Source organism: Salvelinus alpinus, chromosome 1, assembly GCF_045679555.1.
Source record: "Salvelinus alpinus chromosome 1, SLU_Salpinus.1, whole genome shotgun sequence".
Lineage (NCBI taxonomy): Eukaryota > Metazoa > Chordata > Actinopteri > Salmoniformes > Salmonidae > Salvelinus > Salvelinus alpinus.
Window position 1 is genome coordinate 26041462 of NC_092086.1, and position 18042 is coordinate 26059503.

At 45.1% G+C, this 18042-nt stretch overlaps 1 protein-coding gene across 2 annotated transcripts in view; it reads left to right on the forward strand.

The window, feature by feature from the left end:
- The window catches only part of prkar1b (protein kinase, cAMP-dependent, regulatory, type I, beta), a 312635-nt gene extending 296113 nt beyond the window's left edge, over nucleotides 1-16522 (forward strand). For both annotated transcript variants that reach the window (XM_071394868.1, XM_071394869.1), the window contains 2 exons: nucleotides 14055-14136; nucleotides 14881-16522. In XM_071394868.1, the coding sequence (XP_071250969.1) occupies nucleotides 14055-14136; nucleotides 14881-15053 (255 nt within the window). In that variant the 3' untranslated portion in view covers nucleotides 15054-16522. The remainder of the gene's footprint in view (nucleotides 1-14054; nucleotides 14137-14880) is intronic.
- Nucleotides 16523-18042: the final 1520 nt, after the last annotated feature.

The window sequence follows — 18042 nt, forward strand, 5'->3', positions numbered from 1 at the left end:
TATTTGTCTTCCTTCCTCATAGCAGCAGCAGCTACCATCATATCATATGGTTATTTGTCTTCCTTCCTCATAGCAGCAGCTACCATCATATCATATGGTTATTTGTCTTCCTTCCTCATAGCAGCAGCAGCTACCATCATATCATATGGTTATTTGTCTTCCTTCCTCATAGCAGCAGCAGCTACCATCATATCATATGGTTATTTGTCTTCCTTCCTCATAGCAGCAGCAGCAGCTACCATCATATCATATGGTTATTTGTCTTCCTTCTTCATAGCAGCAGCAGCAGCTACCATCATGTCATATGGTTATTTGTCTTCCTTCCTCATAGCAGCAGCAGCAGCTACCATCATATCATATGGTTATTTGTCTTCCTTCCTCATAGCAGCAGCAGCTACCATCATGTCATATGGTTATTTGTCTTCCTGTGTGTGTGTGTGTGTGTGTGTGTGTGTGTGTGTGTGTGTGTGTGTGTGTGTGTGTGTGTGTGTGTGTGTGTGTGTGTGTGTGTGTGTGTGTGTGTGTGTGTGTGTGTGTGTGTGTGTGTGTGTGTGTGTGTGTGTGTGAGAGAGATTTTCTGTGTGGGGTTTGTTTCTTTGGTCACAGACTGACACACACACACAGTGCTATCTGCCCAGTGATCTCTCCTGGAGGTTTAGTATTTGAGTGATGGATGTTGTCTGCCTGTCATTAGGTGGGCCTGCTCTCTCTCTCTCTCTCGCTCTCTCTCCTCTCTCTCCCCTCTCTGTCTCTCTCTCTCCCTCTATTGCTACCCTCCCCTTCCCTCCCAACTCTCCCTCCCCTCCCTCCCTCTAGTAAATGAGGACATCCCCGTGTTTATTGAAGACATACTTCAAAGGGTACGGTATCTAGGGAACTCAGCTCATGGTTAATACTGTACTGTATCTAGGGAACTCAGCTCATGGTTAATACTGTACTGTATCTAGGGAACTCAGCTCATGGTTAATGCTGTACTGTATCTAGGGAACTCAGCTCATGGTTAATGCTGTACTGTATCTAGGGAACTCAGCTCATGGTTAATACTGTACTGTATCTAGAGAGCTCAGCTCATGGTTAATAGTGTACTGTATCTAGGGAGCTCAGCTCTTGGTTAATACTGTACTGTATCTAGGGAACTCAGCTCATGGTTAATACTGTAGTATCTAGAGAGCTCAGCTCATGGTTAATACTGTACTGTATCTAGGGAACTCAGCTCATGGTTAATACTGTACTGTATCTAGGGAGCTCAGCTCATGGTTAATACTGTACTGTATCTAGGGAACTCAGCTCATGGTTAATACTGTACTGTATCTAGGGAACTCAGCTCATGGTTAATGCTGTACTGTATCTAGGGAACTCAGCTCATGGTTAATGCTGTACTGTATCTAGGGAACTCAGCTCATGGTTAATACTGTACTGTATCTAGAGAGCTCAGCTCATGGTTAATAGTGTACTGTATCTAGGGAGCTCAGCTCATGGTTAATACTGTACTGTATCTAGGGAACTCAGCTCATGGTTAATACTGTAGTATCTAGAGAGCTCAGCTCATGGTTAATACTGTACGGTATCTAGGGACCTCAGCTCATGGTTAATACTGTAGTATCTAGAGAGCTCAGCTCATGGTTAATACTGTACGGTATCTAGAGAGCTCAGCTCATGGTTAATACTGTACTGTATCTAGAGAGCTCAGCTCATGGTTAATACTGTACTGTATCTAGGGAGCTCAGCCCATGGTTAATACTGTACTGTATCTAGGGAGCTCAGCTCATGGTTAATACTGTACGGTATCTAGGGAGCTCAACTCATGGTTAATACTGTACTGTATCTAGGGAGCTCAGCTCATGGTTAATACTGTACTGTATCTAGGATGCTCAGCTCATGGTTAATACTGTACTGTATCTAGAGAGCCCAGCTCATGGTTAATACTGTACTGTATCTAGGGACCTCAGCTCATGGTTAATACTGTAGTATCTAGAGAGCTCAGCTCATGGTTAATACTGTACTGTATCTAGGATGCTCAGCTCATGGTTAATACTGTACTGTATCTAGAGAGCTCAGCTCATGGTTAATACTGTACTGTATCTAGGGAGCTCAGCTCATGGTTAATACTGTACTGTATCTAGAGAGCTCAGCTCATGGTTAATACTGTACTGTATCTAGGGAGCTCAGCTCATGGTTAATACTGTACTGTATCTAGGGAGCTCAACTCATGGTTAATACTGTACTGTATCTAGGGAGCTCAACTCATGGTTAATACTGTACTGTATCTAGAGATCTCAGCTCATGGTTAATACTGTACTGTATCTAGGGAGCTCAACTCATGGTTAATACTGTACTGTATCTAGAGAGCTCAGCTCATGGTTAATACTCTACTGTATCTAGAGCGCTCAGCTCATGGTTAATACTGTACTGTATCTAGAGAGCTAAGCTCATGGTTAATACTCTACGGTATCTAGAGAGCTCAGCTCATGGTTAATACTCTACTGTATCTAGAGCGCTCAGCTCATGGTTAATAATGTACTGTATCTAGGGAGCTCAGCTCATGGTTAATAATGTACTGTATCTAGGGAGCTCAGCTCATGGTTAATAATGTACTGTATCTAGAGAGCTCAGCTCATGGTTAATACTGTACTGTATCTAGGGAGCTCAACTCATGGTTAATACTGTACTGTATCTAGAGAGCTAAGCTCATGGTTAATACTCTACGGTATCTAGAGAGCTCAGCTCATGGTTAATACTCTACTGTATCTAGAGCGCTCAGCTCATGGTTAATAATGTACTGTATCTAGAGAGCTCAGCTCATGGTTAATACTGTACTGTATCTAGGGAGCTCAACTCATGGTTAATACTGTACTGTATCTAGAGAGCTAAGCTCATGGTTAATACTCTACGGTATCTAGAGAGCTCAGCTCATGGTTAATACTCTACTGTATCAAGAGCGCTCAGCTCATGGTTAATAATGTACTGTATCTAGAGCGCTCAGCTCATGGTTAATACTGTACTGTATCTAGAGATCTCAGCTCATGGTTAATAATGTACTGTATCTAGGGAGCTCAGCTCATGGGGTGCTATATATGAGATAGTGATCTCTGGGGCACCCTGGATGGGCCTGTTCAGCAGTGTGTAAAAACTTTCCTTGTTCTTTTCAGTTTGTCTCTGTGTACAGACTCTCTCTCACTCTCTTACAGTTTGTCTCTGTGTACAGACTCTCTCTCACTCTCTAGAACTCTCTTACAGTTTGTCTCTGTGTACAGACTGTCTCTCACTCTCTAGAACTCTCTTACAGTTTGTCTCTGTGTACAGACTTTCTCTCACTCTCTAGAACTCTCTTACAGTTTGTCTCTGTGTACAGACTCTCTCTCACTCTCTAGAACTCTCTTACAGTTTGTCTCTGTGTACAGACTTTCTTTCACTCTCTAGAACTCTCTTACAGTTTGTCTCTGTGTACAGACTCTCTAGAACTCTCTTACAGTTTGTCTCTGTGTACAGACTCTCTCTCACTCTCTAGAACTCTCTTACAGTTTGTCTCTGTGTACAGACTCTCTCTCACTCTCTAGAACTCTCTTACAGTTTGTCTCTGTGTACAGACTCTCTCTCACTCTCTCTCACTCTCTTACAGTTTGTCTCTGTGTACAGACTTTCTCTCACTCTCTAGAACTCTCTTACAGTTTGTCTCTGTGTACAGACTCTCTCTCACTCTCTTACAGTTTGTCTCTGTGTACAGACTCTCTCTCACTCTCTTACAGTTTGTCTCTGTGTACAGACTCTCTCTCACTCTCTAGAACTCTCTTACAGTTTGTCTCTGTGTACAGACTCTCTCTCACTCTCTAGAACTCTCTTACAGTTTGTCTCTGTGTACAGACTCTCTCTCACTCTCTATAACTCTCTTACAGTTTGTCTCTGTGTACAGACTCTCTCTCACTCTCTCTCACTCTCTTACAGTTTGTCTCTGTGTACAGACTGTCTCTCTCTCTAGAACTCTCTTACAGTTTGTCTCTGTGTACAGACTCTCTCTCACTCTCTAGAACTCTCTTACAGTTTGTCTCTGTGTACAGACTCTCTAGAACTCTCTTACAGTTTGTCTCTGTGTACAGACTCTCTAGAACTCTCTTACAGTTTGTCTCTGTGTACAGACTCTCTCTCACTCTCTAGAACTTTCTTACAGTTTGATCTCCTTTAGCATTTGGGATCTTAATCTTCTACTGCCCCCCTCTCTTCTCTTCCTCCTCTCTCTTCTTCTCATCATCCTCTCAACTTATCCTCCTCTTCCACTCCTCTCCTCCTCTTGGCTCTTGGCTCCGTCAGGCTGGCACCCCATGTGTCTGAGACGGCAGGAGGGAAGAGGAGGGGGAAGAGGAGGGGAAAGAAGGGTGGGAATAGAGGGGTCCTTCTGGCCTTGGGCCCGTCGCTGTTGGCATCCACTTAATCTGGATAGTAAAACAAGGACAATTCTGCCAAATTTGGACATTTTGCCGGTCCCCACAAGGAAAAATGCTATTTTAGGGTTAGGGTTAGAATTAAATCAAATCAAATTTATTTATATAGTCCTTCTTACATCAGCTGATATCTCAAAGTGCTGTACAGAAACTCAGCCTAAAACCCCAAACAGCAAGCAATGCAGATGTAGAAGCACGGTGGCAAGGAAAAACTCCCTAGAAAGGCCAAAACCTAGAGAGGAACCAGGCTATGAGGGGTGGCCAGTCCTCTTCTGGCTGTGCCGGGTGGAGATTATAACAGAACATGGCCAAGATGTTCAAATGTTCATAAATGACCAGCATGGTCAAATAATAATAATCACAGTAGTTGTCGAGGGTGCAACAAGTCAGAACCTCCAACTAACCTCCAATTAAGGATAGGGTTAGGGGTTATGGTTAGGTTAAGGGGTTAGGGTTAGGGTTAGATTTAAGGATAGGGTTAGGGGTTATGGTTTAGGTTAAGGGTTAAGTTTAGGGTTAGGGTTAGATTTAAGGATAGGGTTAGGGGTTATGGTTAGGTTAAGGGTTAAGTTTAGGGTTAGATTTAAGGATAGGGTTAGGGGTTATGGTTAGGTTAAGGGTTAAGGTTAGGGTTAAATTTAAGGATAGGGTTAGGGGTTATGGTTAGGTTAAGTTTAGGGTTAGGGAAAATAGGATTTGGGATGGGAATCAATGACTAGGTCCCCACGAGGATAGAAGAACATAACATGTGTTGGTGAATGAGAGTCAGTGTGTGAATGCGTGTGTTGGTGTCCGCCACTACTCTCCTATGCTCTTAGGCTCAGGCCTCTGCCTTTCCCACAGAACATGTAGGTCTGTCTCTCTGTCTGTCTCTCTCTGATCCCCAGCTTAGCTTCAGAGCACCACAGCCACATGTTGGCCCAATAGGGTCACCCATATACAGGGAACCCCCTACCACACTACCAGACTACCACACTACCACACTACCACGCTACCACACTACCACACTACCACACTACCAGACTACCACACTACCAGACTACCACACTACCACACTACCACACTACCACACTACCACACTACCACACTACCAGACTACCACACTACCACACTACCAGACTACCAGACTACCACACTACCACACTACCAGACTACCACACTACCAGACTACCACACTACCAGAGTACCACACTACCACACTACCAGACTACCACACTACCAGACTACCACCAACAACATGGTACGTGTGTTTTTGTTGGTTCAGTTGTGATCCCAGTGTAGGTCGACCACAGCTCAGAAGTCCATTGGACTCTATACACATTTTTCTTTGTTAATCACACACAGACACACACATTCAGGCAAGCAGGCACACGTGCATACACACACCCTCATATACAGTGGGGAGAACAAGTATTTGATACACTGCCGATTTTGCAGGTTTTCCTACTTACAAAGCATGTAGAGGTCTGTAATTATTATCATAGGTACACTTCAACTATGAGAGACGGAATCTAAAACAAAAATCCAGAAAATCACATTGTATGATTTTTAAGTAATTAATTTGCATTTTATTGCATGACATAAGTATTTGATACATCAGAAAAGCAGAACTTAATATTTGGTACAGAAACCTTTGTTTGCAATTACAGAGATCATACGTTTCCTGTAGTTCTTGACTAGGTTTGCACACACTGCAGCAGGGATTTTGGCCCACTCCTCCCTACAGATCTTCTCCAGATCCTTCAGGTTTCGGGGCTGTCGCTGGGCAATACGGACTTTCAGCTCCCTCCAAAGATTTTCTATTGGGTTCAGGTCTGGAGACTGGCTAGGCCACTCCAGGACCTTGAGATGCTTCTTACGGAGCCACTCCTTAGTTGCCATGGCTGTGTGCTTCGTGTCGTTGTCATGCTGGAAGACCCAGCCACGACCCATCTTCAATGCTCTTACTGAGGGAAGGAGGTTGTTGGCCAAGATCTCGCGATACATGGCCCCATCCATCCTCCCCTCAATACGGTGCAGTCGTCCTGTTCCCTTTGCAGAAAAGCATCCCCAAAGAATGATGTTTCCACCTCCATGCTTCACGGTTGGGATGGTGTTCTTGGGGTTGTACTCATCCTTCTTCTTCCTCCAAACACGGCGAGTGGAGTTTAGACCAAAAAGCTCTATTTTTGTCTCATCAGACCACATGACCTTCTCCCATTCCTCCTCTGGATCATCCAGATGGTCATTGGCAAACTTCAGACAGGCCTGGACATGCACTGGCTTAAGCAGGGGGACCTTGCGTGCGCTGCAGGATTTTAATCCATGACGGCGTAGTGTGTTACTAATGGTTTTCTTTGAGACTGTGGTCCCAGCTCTCTTCAGGTCATTGACCAGGTCCTGCCGTGTAGTTCTGGGCTGATCCCTCACCTTCCTCATGATCATTGATGCCCCACGAGGTGAAATCTTGCATGGAGCCCCAGACCGAGGGTGATTGACCGTCATCTTGAACTTCTTCCATTTTCTAATAATTGCGCCAACAGTTGTTTCCTTCTCACCAAGCTGCTTGCCTATTGTCCTGTAGCCCATCCCAGCCTTGTGCAGGTCTACAATTTTATCCCTGATGTCCTTACACAGCTCTCTGGTCTTGGCCATTGTGGAGAGGTTGGAATCTGTTTCATTGTGTGTGGACAGGTGTCTTTTATACAGGTAACGAGTTCAAACAGGTGCAGTTAATACAGGTAATGAGTGGAGAACAGGAGGGCTTCTTAAAGAAAAACTAACAGGTCTGTGAGAGCCGGAATTCTTACTGGTTGGTAGGTGATCAAATACTTATGTCATGCAATAAAATGCAAATTAATTATTTAAAAATCATACAATGTGATTTTCCGGATTTTTGTTTTAGATTCCGTCTCTCACAGTTGAAGTGTACCTATGATAAAAATTACAGACCTCTACATGCTTTGTAAGTAGGAAAACCTGCAAAATCGGCAGTGTATCAAATACTTGTTCTCCCCACTGTATACACACACACACACACACACACACATGCATACACACACACACACTCATACACACACACAATACACAGATGCATACACACACACACACAATACACACACACACACACAATACACACATGCATACACACACACACACTCATACACACACACAATACACACATGCATACACACACACTCATATACCATATTCTCCATATTCTCACAAGCACACCTTTGTATTAGTGCTAAATGGTTTGGTCTGATGGGATCTCTCATTGAGACTCATTATATTCCTATGGGGTATTATTAGTTCTTATTAGAAGTGTGAGCCAAGGAAAAGTTGAGCAGAGCAGAGAGCTAAGGATTAGACTTAGAGAGAGGTTCTGGCACTATCAGGTCCGTTTAAACTTAAACATGGCTGAAGACATGGGCTGTGTCCCAAAGTGCACCCCATTCTCTTCATACAGCACCACTTTTCAACTCATGGGCCCTGATCAAAAGGAGTGCACTTTGGGATGAAGCCATGCAGTGCCTACAGTCACTTACTGCTAGCTGGTAAATCCCTTCAGGGTGCACGGACTACCCAGAACTACCCTGGAAATCATTCAACAACAAACATGAAACGGAGTGTGATGCAGTCTGACTAACTCAGGCTAATTCAGCCCTAGCCTGGTTCCCAGATATGTGTGTGCTTTTAGTCAACGACTAAATCAACTATCGTTGCTATTCCATACATGTATTTACTGTTGCTCAGTTTATTTTCTTCCCTTATGGAAATGTGTCTGGCATCAAACAAGCAGGCATTACATGCCTCTCCAGTGGCAGTGGACTAGAGGTCTTCTCAGGTATTCAGGTTGGGGTGGACCAGTCAAGACCTCTACAGTGGACTAGAGGTCTGCTCGGGTCTCAGGTATTCAGGTTGGGGTGGACCAGTCAAGACCTCTACAGTGGACTAGAGGTCTTCTCAGGTATTCAGGTTGGGGTGGACCAGTCAAGACCTCTACAGTGGACTAGAGGTCTTCTCAGGTATTCAGGTTGGGGTGGACCAGTCAAGACCTCTACAGTGGACTAGAGGTCTGCTCGGGTCTCAGGTATTCAGGTTGGGGTGGACCAGTCAAGACCTCTACAGTGGACTAGAGGTCTGCTCGGGTCTCAGGTATTCAGGTTGGGGTGGACCAGTCAAGACCTCTACAGTGGACTAGAGGTCTTCTCAGGTATTCAGGTTGGGGTGGACCAGTCAAGACCTCTACAGTGGACTAGAGGTCTGCTCGGGTCTCAGGTATTCAGGTTGGGGTGGACCAGTCAAGACCTCTACAGTGGACTAGAGGTCTTCTCAGGTATTCAGGTTGGGGTGGACCAGTCAAGACCTCTACAGTGGACTACAGGCCTTTCGGGTCTCAGGTATTCAGGTTGGGGTGGACCAGTCAAGACCTCTACAGTGGACTATGACGATAGTATAAAAGGACTAAAGTCCCGAGCTGCTATTCTCAGCTAGCTAGCAGTTAGGCCCCACAATGTAAATGTTAATTCAGGACATTAAACACACAGACACCTACTATAATATTCATGCCCTTATAGGAACTTGAACTTGAGGAAGTACAGACTAATGCCCTGTCACACACAGAATGCAGTTGTGAAGCCACACATACAGTACATTCCCTCTTAACAACATGTACAGTTGAAGTCGGAAGTTTACATACACTTAGGTTGGAGTCATTCAAACTTTGGGAATAGGGAATTTTTACAAGGATTAAATGTCAGGAATTGTGAAAAACTGAGTTTAAATGTATTTGGCTATGGTGTATGTAAACTTCCGACTTCAACTGTATGTGCATGCAAATATAGCTATAGGTGAAGTCAGAAGTTTACATACACCTTAGCCAAATACATTTAAACTCAGTTTTTAACAATTCCTGACATTTAATCAGAGTAAAAATTCCCTGTTTTAGGTCAGTTAGGATCACCACTTTATTTTAAGAATGTGAAATGTGTGAGAAAAATAGTAGAGAGAATGATTTATTTCAGCTTTTATTTATTTCATCACATTCCCAGTGGGTCAGAAGTTTACATACACTCAATTAGTATTTGGTAACATTGCCTTTAAATTGTTTAACTTGGGTCAAACGTTTCGGGTAGCCTTCCACAAGCTTCCCACAATAAGTTGGGTGAATTTTGGCCCATTCCTCCTGACAGAGATGGTGTACCTGACTCAGGTTTGTAGGCGTCCTTGCTCGCACACACTTTTTCAGTTCTGCCCACACATTTTCTATAGGATTGAGGTCAGGGCTTTGTGATGGCCACTTCAATACCTTGACTTTGTTGTCCTTAAGCCATTTTGCCACAACTTTGGAAGTATGCTTGGGGTCATTGTCCATTTGGAAGACCCATTTGCGACTAAGCTTTAACTTCCTGACTGATGTCTTGAGATGTTGCTTCAATATATCCACATAATTTTCCTCCTTCATGATGCCATCTATTTTGTGAAGTGCACCAGTCACTCCTGCAGCAACGCACCCCCACAACATGATGCTGCCACCCCTGTGCTTCACAGTCGGGATGGTGTTCTTCGGTTTCCCATAATAACGATGGTCATTATGGGAAAACAGTTATATTTTTGTTTCATCAGACCAGAGGACATTTCTCCAAAAAGTACGATCTTTGTCCCCATGTGCAGTTGCAAACCGTAGTCTGGCTTTTTTATGGCGGTTTTGGAGCAGTGGCTTCTTCCTTGCTAAGCAGCCTTTCAGGTTATGTCGATATAGGACTTGTTTTACTGTGGATATAGATACTTTTGTACCTGTTTCCTCCAGCATCTTCACAAGGTCCTTTGCATTTGTTCTGGGATTGATTTGCACTTTTTGCACTGAAGTACATTCATCTCTAGGAGACAGAACGCGTCTCCTTCCTGAGCAGTATGATGGCTGCGTGGCCCCATGGTGTTTATACTTGCGTACTATTGTTTGTACAGATGAACGTGGTACCTTCAGGTGTTTGGAAATTGCTCCCAAGGATGAACCAGACTTGTGGATGTCTACAATTTTTTTTCTGAGGTCTTGGCTGATTTCTTTTGATTTTCCCATGATGTCAAGCAAAGAGGCACTGAGTTTGAAGGTAGGCCTTGAAATACATCCACAGGTACACCTCCAATTGACTCAAATGATGTCAATTAGCCTATCAGAAGCTTCTAAAGCCATGACATAATTTTCTGCAATTTTCCAAGCTGTTTAAAGGCACAGTCAACTTAGTGTATGTAAACTTCTGACCCACTGGAATTGTGATACAGTGAATTATAAGTGAAATAATCTGTCTGTAAACAATTGTTGGAAAAATCACTTGTGTCATGCACAAAGTAGATGACCTAACCGACTTGCCAAAACTATAGTCTGTTAACAAGTCATTTGTGGAGTGGTTGAAAAACTAGTTTTAATGACTCCAACCTAAGTGTATGTAAACTTCCGACTTCAACTGTACATACACATGTACACACATGGCAATATGCATACTCAGTGTATATTCAGTAGGCCTCTTCTTATATATGACCTTAGCAAGCACACACTCGCTCATACACAGTTGCACATACACACACACACACACACACACACACACACACACACACACACACACACACTTGCCTCTGGTCGGTCACAGAGTTCAGTCAGGCTGTCCAGCAGACATCAGCTGTTTGTGGAGGACTCCTCGCCTTGTTTTCCTGGGAATCTGTCTGTCTGTCTGTCTGTCTGTCTGTCTGTCTGTCTGTCTGTCTGTCTTTGTGTGTGTGTGTGTGTGTCTGTCTGTCTGTGTGTGTGTGTGTCTGTCTGTCTGTCTGTGTGTGTGTGTCTTTGTGTGTGTGTGTGTGTGTCTTTGTGTGTGTGTGTGTGTCTTTGTGTGCATGTAATTGCTCTGTCTTGGGTTGTGTGCCAGCAGCTTGGGACTGCAGTGATGGAAAGCTCTTGGATAGTGTGTGTTTGCTTGCCTGTGTGTGTGTGCTTCGGTGCGTGCATTCATTTGTGTGGTGTGCACACGTTTCCATGCTCTCAGTAATGACTGTGAGAGTAAATGAATGGTGATGTGAAGGGGATTGTAGACTCAGACCAGTGGAATCAGCAACAACAGCACCACTGGTTTAGTTTAGGAACACTTCTCAATCCAGGAGTCAGGGAAATTAACATCAACCAAGTCTAAGTATGTTTCTCTGTCTGACTTTGTGTGTGTGTGTGTCTGTCTGTACAATCTATCTTCTGTCTCTCTTTCTGTCTGTCTGTCTGTCTATCTTTATTTTTCTTTCTAATGCTTTGTTCAGTTGTCAGTTGGTCTGTCTCTCTGGCCAGTTGTCAGTTGGTCCGTCTCTCTGGCCAGTTGTCAGTTGGTCTGTCTCTCTGGCCAGTTGTCAGTTGGTCTGTCTCTCTGGCCAGTTGTCAGTTGGTCTGTCTCTCTGGCCAGTTGTCAGTTGGTCTGTCTCTCTGGCCAGTTGTCAGTTGGTCTGTCTCTCTGGCCAGTTGTCAGTTGGTCCGTCTCTCTGGCCAGTTGTCAGTTGGTCTGTCTCTCTGGCCAGTTGTCAGTTGGTCTGTCTCTGGTCACTTGTCACTTGGTCTGTCACTCTGGTCAGTTGTCAGTTGGGGTGTCTCTGGCCAGTTGTCAGTTGGTCTGTCTCTCTGGCCAGTTGTCAGTTGGTCTGTCTCTCTGGTCAGTTGTCAGTTGGGGTGTCTCTGGCCAGTTGTCAGTTGGTATGTCTCTCTGGCCAGTTGTCAGTTGGTCTGTCTCTCTGGCCAGTTGTCAGTTGGTCTGTCACTCTGGCCAGTTGTCAGTTGGTCTGTCTCTCTGGCCAGTTGTCAGTTGGTCTGTCACTCTGGTCAATTGTCAGTTGGTCTGTCTCTGGTCAGTTGGTCTGTCTCTCTGGTCAGTTGGTATGTCTCTCTGGCCAGTTGTCAGTCGGTCTGTCTCTCTGGTCAGTTGGTCTGTCTCTCTGGTCAGTTGTCAGTTGGTCTGTCTCTGGTCAGTTGTCAGTTGGTCTGTCTCTCTGGTCAGTTGGCCTGTCTCTCTGGTCAGTTGTCAGTTGGTTTGTCTCTCTGGTCAGTTGGCCTGTCTCTCTGGTCAGTTGTCAGTTGGTCTGTCTCTGGCCAGTTGTCAGTTGGTCTGTCTCTCTGGTCAGTTGTCAGTTGGTCTGTCTCTCTGGTCAGTTGGTATGTCTCTCTGGCCAGTTGGCCTGTCTCTCTGGTCAGTTGTCAGTTGGTCTGTCTCTCTGGTCAGTTGTCAGTTGGTCCGTCACTCTGGTCAATTGTCAGTTGGTCTGTCTCTCTGGTCAGTTGTCAGTTGGTCTGTCTTTCTGGTCAGTTGGTCCATCTCTCTGGTCAGTTGTCAGTTGGTATGTCTCTCTGGTCAGTTGGTCTTTCTCTCTGGGCAGTTGTCAGTTGGTCTTTCTCTCTGGTCAGTTGTCAGTTGGTCTGTCTCTCTGGTCAGTTGTCAGTTGGTCTGTCACTCTGGTCAGTTGTCAGATGGTCTGTCTCTCTGGTCAGTTGTCAGTTGGTCTGTCTCTGGTCACTTGTCATTTGGTCTGTCACTCTGGTCAGTTGTCAGTTGGTCTGTCTCTGGTCACTTGTCAGTTGGTCTGTCTCTCTGGGCTGTTGTCAGTTGGTCTTTCTCTCTGGTCAGTTGTCAGTTGGTCTGTCACTCTGGTCAGTTGTCAGTTGGTCTGTCACGCTGGTCAGTTGTCATTTGGTCTTACTCTCTGGTCAGTTGTCAGTTGGTCTGTCTCTGGTCACTTGTCACTTGGTCTGTCACTCTGGTCAGTTTTCGTTTGGTCTTACTCTCTGGTCAGTTGTCAGTTGGTCTGTCTCTGGTCACTTGTCACTTGGTCTGTCACTCTGGTCAGTTGTCAGTTGGTCTGTCTCTGGTCACTTGTCAGTTGGTCTGTCTCTCTGGGCTGTTGTCAGTTGGTCTTTCTCTCTGGTCAGTTGTCAGTTGGTCTGTCACTCTGGTCAGTTGTCAGTTGGTCTGTCACGCTGGTCAGTTGTCATTTGGTTTGTCTTTGGTCAGTTATCAGTTGGTCTGTCTCTCTGGTCAGTTATCAGTTGGTCTGTCTCTGGTCAGTTGGTGTGTCTGTTGGTGTATCTGTGCCTGTGTGTCCATGTGTCTGTCTGTCTGTCAGCAGTTGTCCCACATCAGAGTGGTCTAAATCCTGTACACCTGCAGGGTTGTAAAGGAAAGAATGTTTCTCTCTCTCAGGCTAATCCCACTGATGATTTTCAGCCAAACCGAAATAACGCCTCTTTTCTCTTTTCCTCATCCCTCCTCTCTCCCTTCCCCTTTTCATCCTTCTGCTGTCTGTTCCCCTTTTCATCCTTCTGCTGTCTGTCTCTCTCTTTATTCCCCTCTCTATGTTTCTTTCCCTCCCTCTTCTCTCTTTCATGAGGTCCGTACATGGGATCTGCAGAATGCTTTATGTGCATAAATTAGATTTTAAATGACCTCTCTTTCTTTCTCTCTCTCTCTCTCTCTCTCTCTCTCTCTCTCTCTCTCTCTCTCTCTCTCTCTCTCTCTCTCTCTCTCTCTCTCTCTCTCTCTCTCTCTCTCTCTCTCTCTCTCTCTCTCTCTCTCTCTCTCTCTCTCTCTCTCTCTCTCTCTCTCTCTCTCTCTCTAGGGTACAGCCTCTGTTCTCCAGCGTAGGTCTGACAATGAGGAGTATGTCGAGGTTGGTCGTCTGGGGCCCTCAGACTACTTTGGTGAGTGGATAACGTTACACACACACACACATTCTTAGGCTAATGCTACATTACGGACCCTTCTCTCTCTTTACGGACCTGTTCAACACACACCAGGATCTGTTAGGAACCTGTTCAACACACCAGGATCTGTTAGGAACCTGTTCAACACACACCAGGATCTGTTAGGAACCTGTTCAACACACACCAGGATCTGTTAGGAACCTGTTCAACACACACCAGGATCTGTTAGGAACCTGTTCAACACACCAGGATCTGTTAGGAACCTGTTCAACACACACCAGGAACTGTTAGGAACCTGTTCAACACACACCAGGATCTGTTAGGAACCTGTTCAACACACACCAGGAACTGTTAGGAACCTGTTCAACACACACCAGGAACTGTTAGGAACCTGTTCAACACACACCAGGAACTGTTAGGAACCTGTTCAACACACACCAGGAACTGTTAGAAACCTATTCAACACACACCAGGATCTGTTAGGAACCTGTTCAACACACACCAGGATCTGTTAGGAACCTGTTCAACACACACCAGGAACTGTTAGGAACCTGTTTAACACAGACAAGGAACTGTTAGGAACCTGTTCAACACACACCAGGATCTGAATAAAACACAAGGACCTGAAAGGACACAACCTTATAGGGACCCCAACATTATATGTCATCATCATCATAAGTAATGACCCACATGAAAGTCAACAGAATGACCCCTGACCTCTGACCCCACCTTGTCCTCCAGGTGAGATCGCCCTGCTGCTGAACAGGCCGCGGGCGGCCACAGTGGTGGCCCGGGGACCCCTGAAGTGTGTGAAGCTGGACCGGCCCCGCTTCGAACGGGTCCTGGGGCCCTGCTCGGAGATCCTAAAGAGGAACATCCAGAGATACAACAGCTTCATCTCTCTCACCGTGTGAGGGGCCACCAGGGTCCTCATGGGGGCCAAATGGGGAGGGAAAGGTGCGGATGGGTGGGGCAGGGGGATTCCGATGACAGGACGCTTGCTTCGTCCTGCCTTTTTTTCATTTGGCTCTGTTCTTCTAATTCTGATCTTCTTCTTCTTGTTCACTTTGACTTGACCTGTACTGTCTCTGTAGCTTTATTTAAATGAACAATGAAACATGTGGGATGAATGGGGCGAGGACGACAGATAGTGTGGATGTACTTTAAATGGGTCATATGTTACAGGAGTCATATATGTTTACTGAATATGATACATGCTTGGAGAATGCAATGAATGGAGGTAGATTGCACTTGTATTTTATGAGGTAAACTATAACAGGGGAGGGGTGGGGTAATTCAGGAAGGGAAGTCATGAATTCAGGAAGTGAGGTCATGTTTACGTACAGCGAAGGAGGAAGTTGGGTGTCTGTGCGCTGGTTGTAGTTTTTTGCCTTTTCGCTTTAGGGTCCTGGTCGTTGGTCCGTGGTTGCCATTTCTACGTCAAATCAACCCACTACCCGATGACACAGGCCTTTGTTACCTAAAAACTAGAGGTAGACGTAAAACAACTTTTATTCTTGTCTGTTTCATTGATCTCAATGCTTTTTAACTGTGCTTGTGTTGCTGGTACGAATGATGATGGGGTGTTTGTTAGAAGTTACATTTTGAATAGGGGTTTTATTGATGGATGCTGCAGATGTGCCATGTGAAGGAGTGTGGCTTTTATTTTGAAATTGGGGCTTTTATTTTGTAAAGATACCTCCATTCTGATGTTTTATCTGAATCTGAATCTGTAAATTGTTCCAAAGGCGCAATAGTGTTTGTTAGATTAACACACACACACACACTCTCTCAAACACATAACACACACACACAGACACGGTCACACACTAACAGACACACACAAACACAAACACACACATTCTGACATACACTCATACAGGTGGATATACACACACACATACACACACTCACACACTCACACACACACACACGCACTCACACACACACATACACACACACACTCACACACACACACTCTCTCAGGACTATAAATTCATAATACAATGTCTTACACTGGATGCTTTTTCAGCTGATTTTGGTCTGTGTTAAATTGATTGGTGAGATAATTTTACATCACTTTACAGTTCTTGGCTTTTGGTGAATACAGCAGTTTGTTTAAATTGTTTTGATGATGTTGATTTAAATGTTATTATAAATGTTTTAACCAGAGAAATAGACAAAGTTATGTTACTCTCTTTCTAAGTCATTGGAGATTGTGATCTCTATCTCGATTCAAAGTTGCACAATAATTGACCAATGGCAGATGATGTCCAATGGAGCTGACCTATAGAACAGCATCTTTCTGTATTCCACACTCTCATTGGTTCTCATCATATCATTCCATCCTTTTCAGCAAATAAATACAAGCTTCTGAACTCCACTGGTTTCTTTCTTTGTATTTGCCATATATTTTATCTGTGCTGGTTCACTAAAGTTCTGAACCTAGAAACATTTTACAGACTGTATATTTTACATGAGTTATCTTGTTGTTTTTACTCCCACTGGTTTCACTGGTTCTTGGTTTCACTGGTTCTTGGTTATACTGGTTCTTGGTTTCACTGGTTCTTGGTTTCACCGGTTCTTGATTTCACTGGAAATAGTTTTTCTGTCGCTCTTCCATTAATTTGTTTGTTCTCTACTGGTGTTTTAATGAAATATAGATCACATTCGGTCTCACGTTCCTTCCCATCTCTCACCCTGTCGGCATGTCCTGCATCCTCTTATTTCTTGATTAGGTCTTGTTCTCTTTTGCTTTTTATAGCTCTCACTCCGCTCTCTCCATCCCTCTTTTTCTTTCTCCCTCCCTTACCCCCTCCCACTCCTCGACCTCTTTCCCTCATTCTCCTACCCCCCTACCCTTCCTCTCTCTCCTCGACCTCTTTCCCTCATTCTCCTACCCGCCTACCCTTCCTCTCTCTCCTCGACCTCTTTCCCTCATTCTCCTACCCGCCTACCCTTCCTCTCTCTCCTCGACCTCTTTCCCTCATTCTCCTACCCGCCTACCCTTCCTCTCTCTCCTCGACCTCTTTCCCTCATTCTCCTACCCGCCTACCCTTCCTCTCTCTCCTCGACCTCTTTCCCTCATTCTCCTACCCTTCCTCTCTCTCCTCGACCTCTTTCCCTCATTCTCCTACCCTTCCTCTCTCTCCTCGACCTCTTTCCCTCATTCTCCTACCCTTCCTCTCTCTCCTCGACCTCTTTCCCTCATTCTCCTACCCTTCCTCTCTCTCCTCGACCTCTTTCCCTCATTCTCCTACCCGCCTACCCTTCCTCTCTCTCCTCGACCTCTTTCCCTCATTCTCCTACCCGCCTACCCTTCCTCTCTCTCCTCGACCTCTTTCCCTCATTCTCCTACCCGCCTACCCGTCCTCTCTCTCCTCGACCTCTTTCCCTCATTCTCCTACCCTTCCTCTCTCTCCTCGACCTCTTTCCCTCATTCTCCTACCCTTCCTCTCTCTCCTCCTCTCTCTAAGCTAGGTGTCGGTCATCCGTCAGTGTATAGCGGGACCTCAGAATTCCCCACAGCTAGTTTCCACTCTGCTGTGTGGAGTAAAGCTGAAGCCTTGACACATTCCTCCCCATCTTAAAGCTAAATCAACTGAGGAATGTGTCCTGAACCAACACCGCCCCCCTCGCACACAACCACCTGCATGTATGTGAGTGTGCACACAGACACGTTGATAGACACACACATTCATACACACAACCACCTGCATGTATGTGAGTGTGCACACAGACACGTTGATAGACACACACATTCATACACACAACCACCTGCATGTATGTGAGTGTGCACACAGACACGTTGATAGACACACACATTCATACACACAACCACCTGCATGTATGTGAGTGTGCACACAGACACGTTGATAGACACACACATTCATACACACGAAC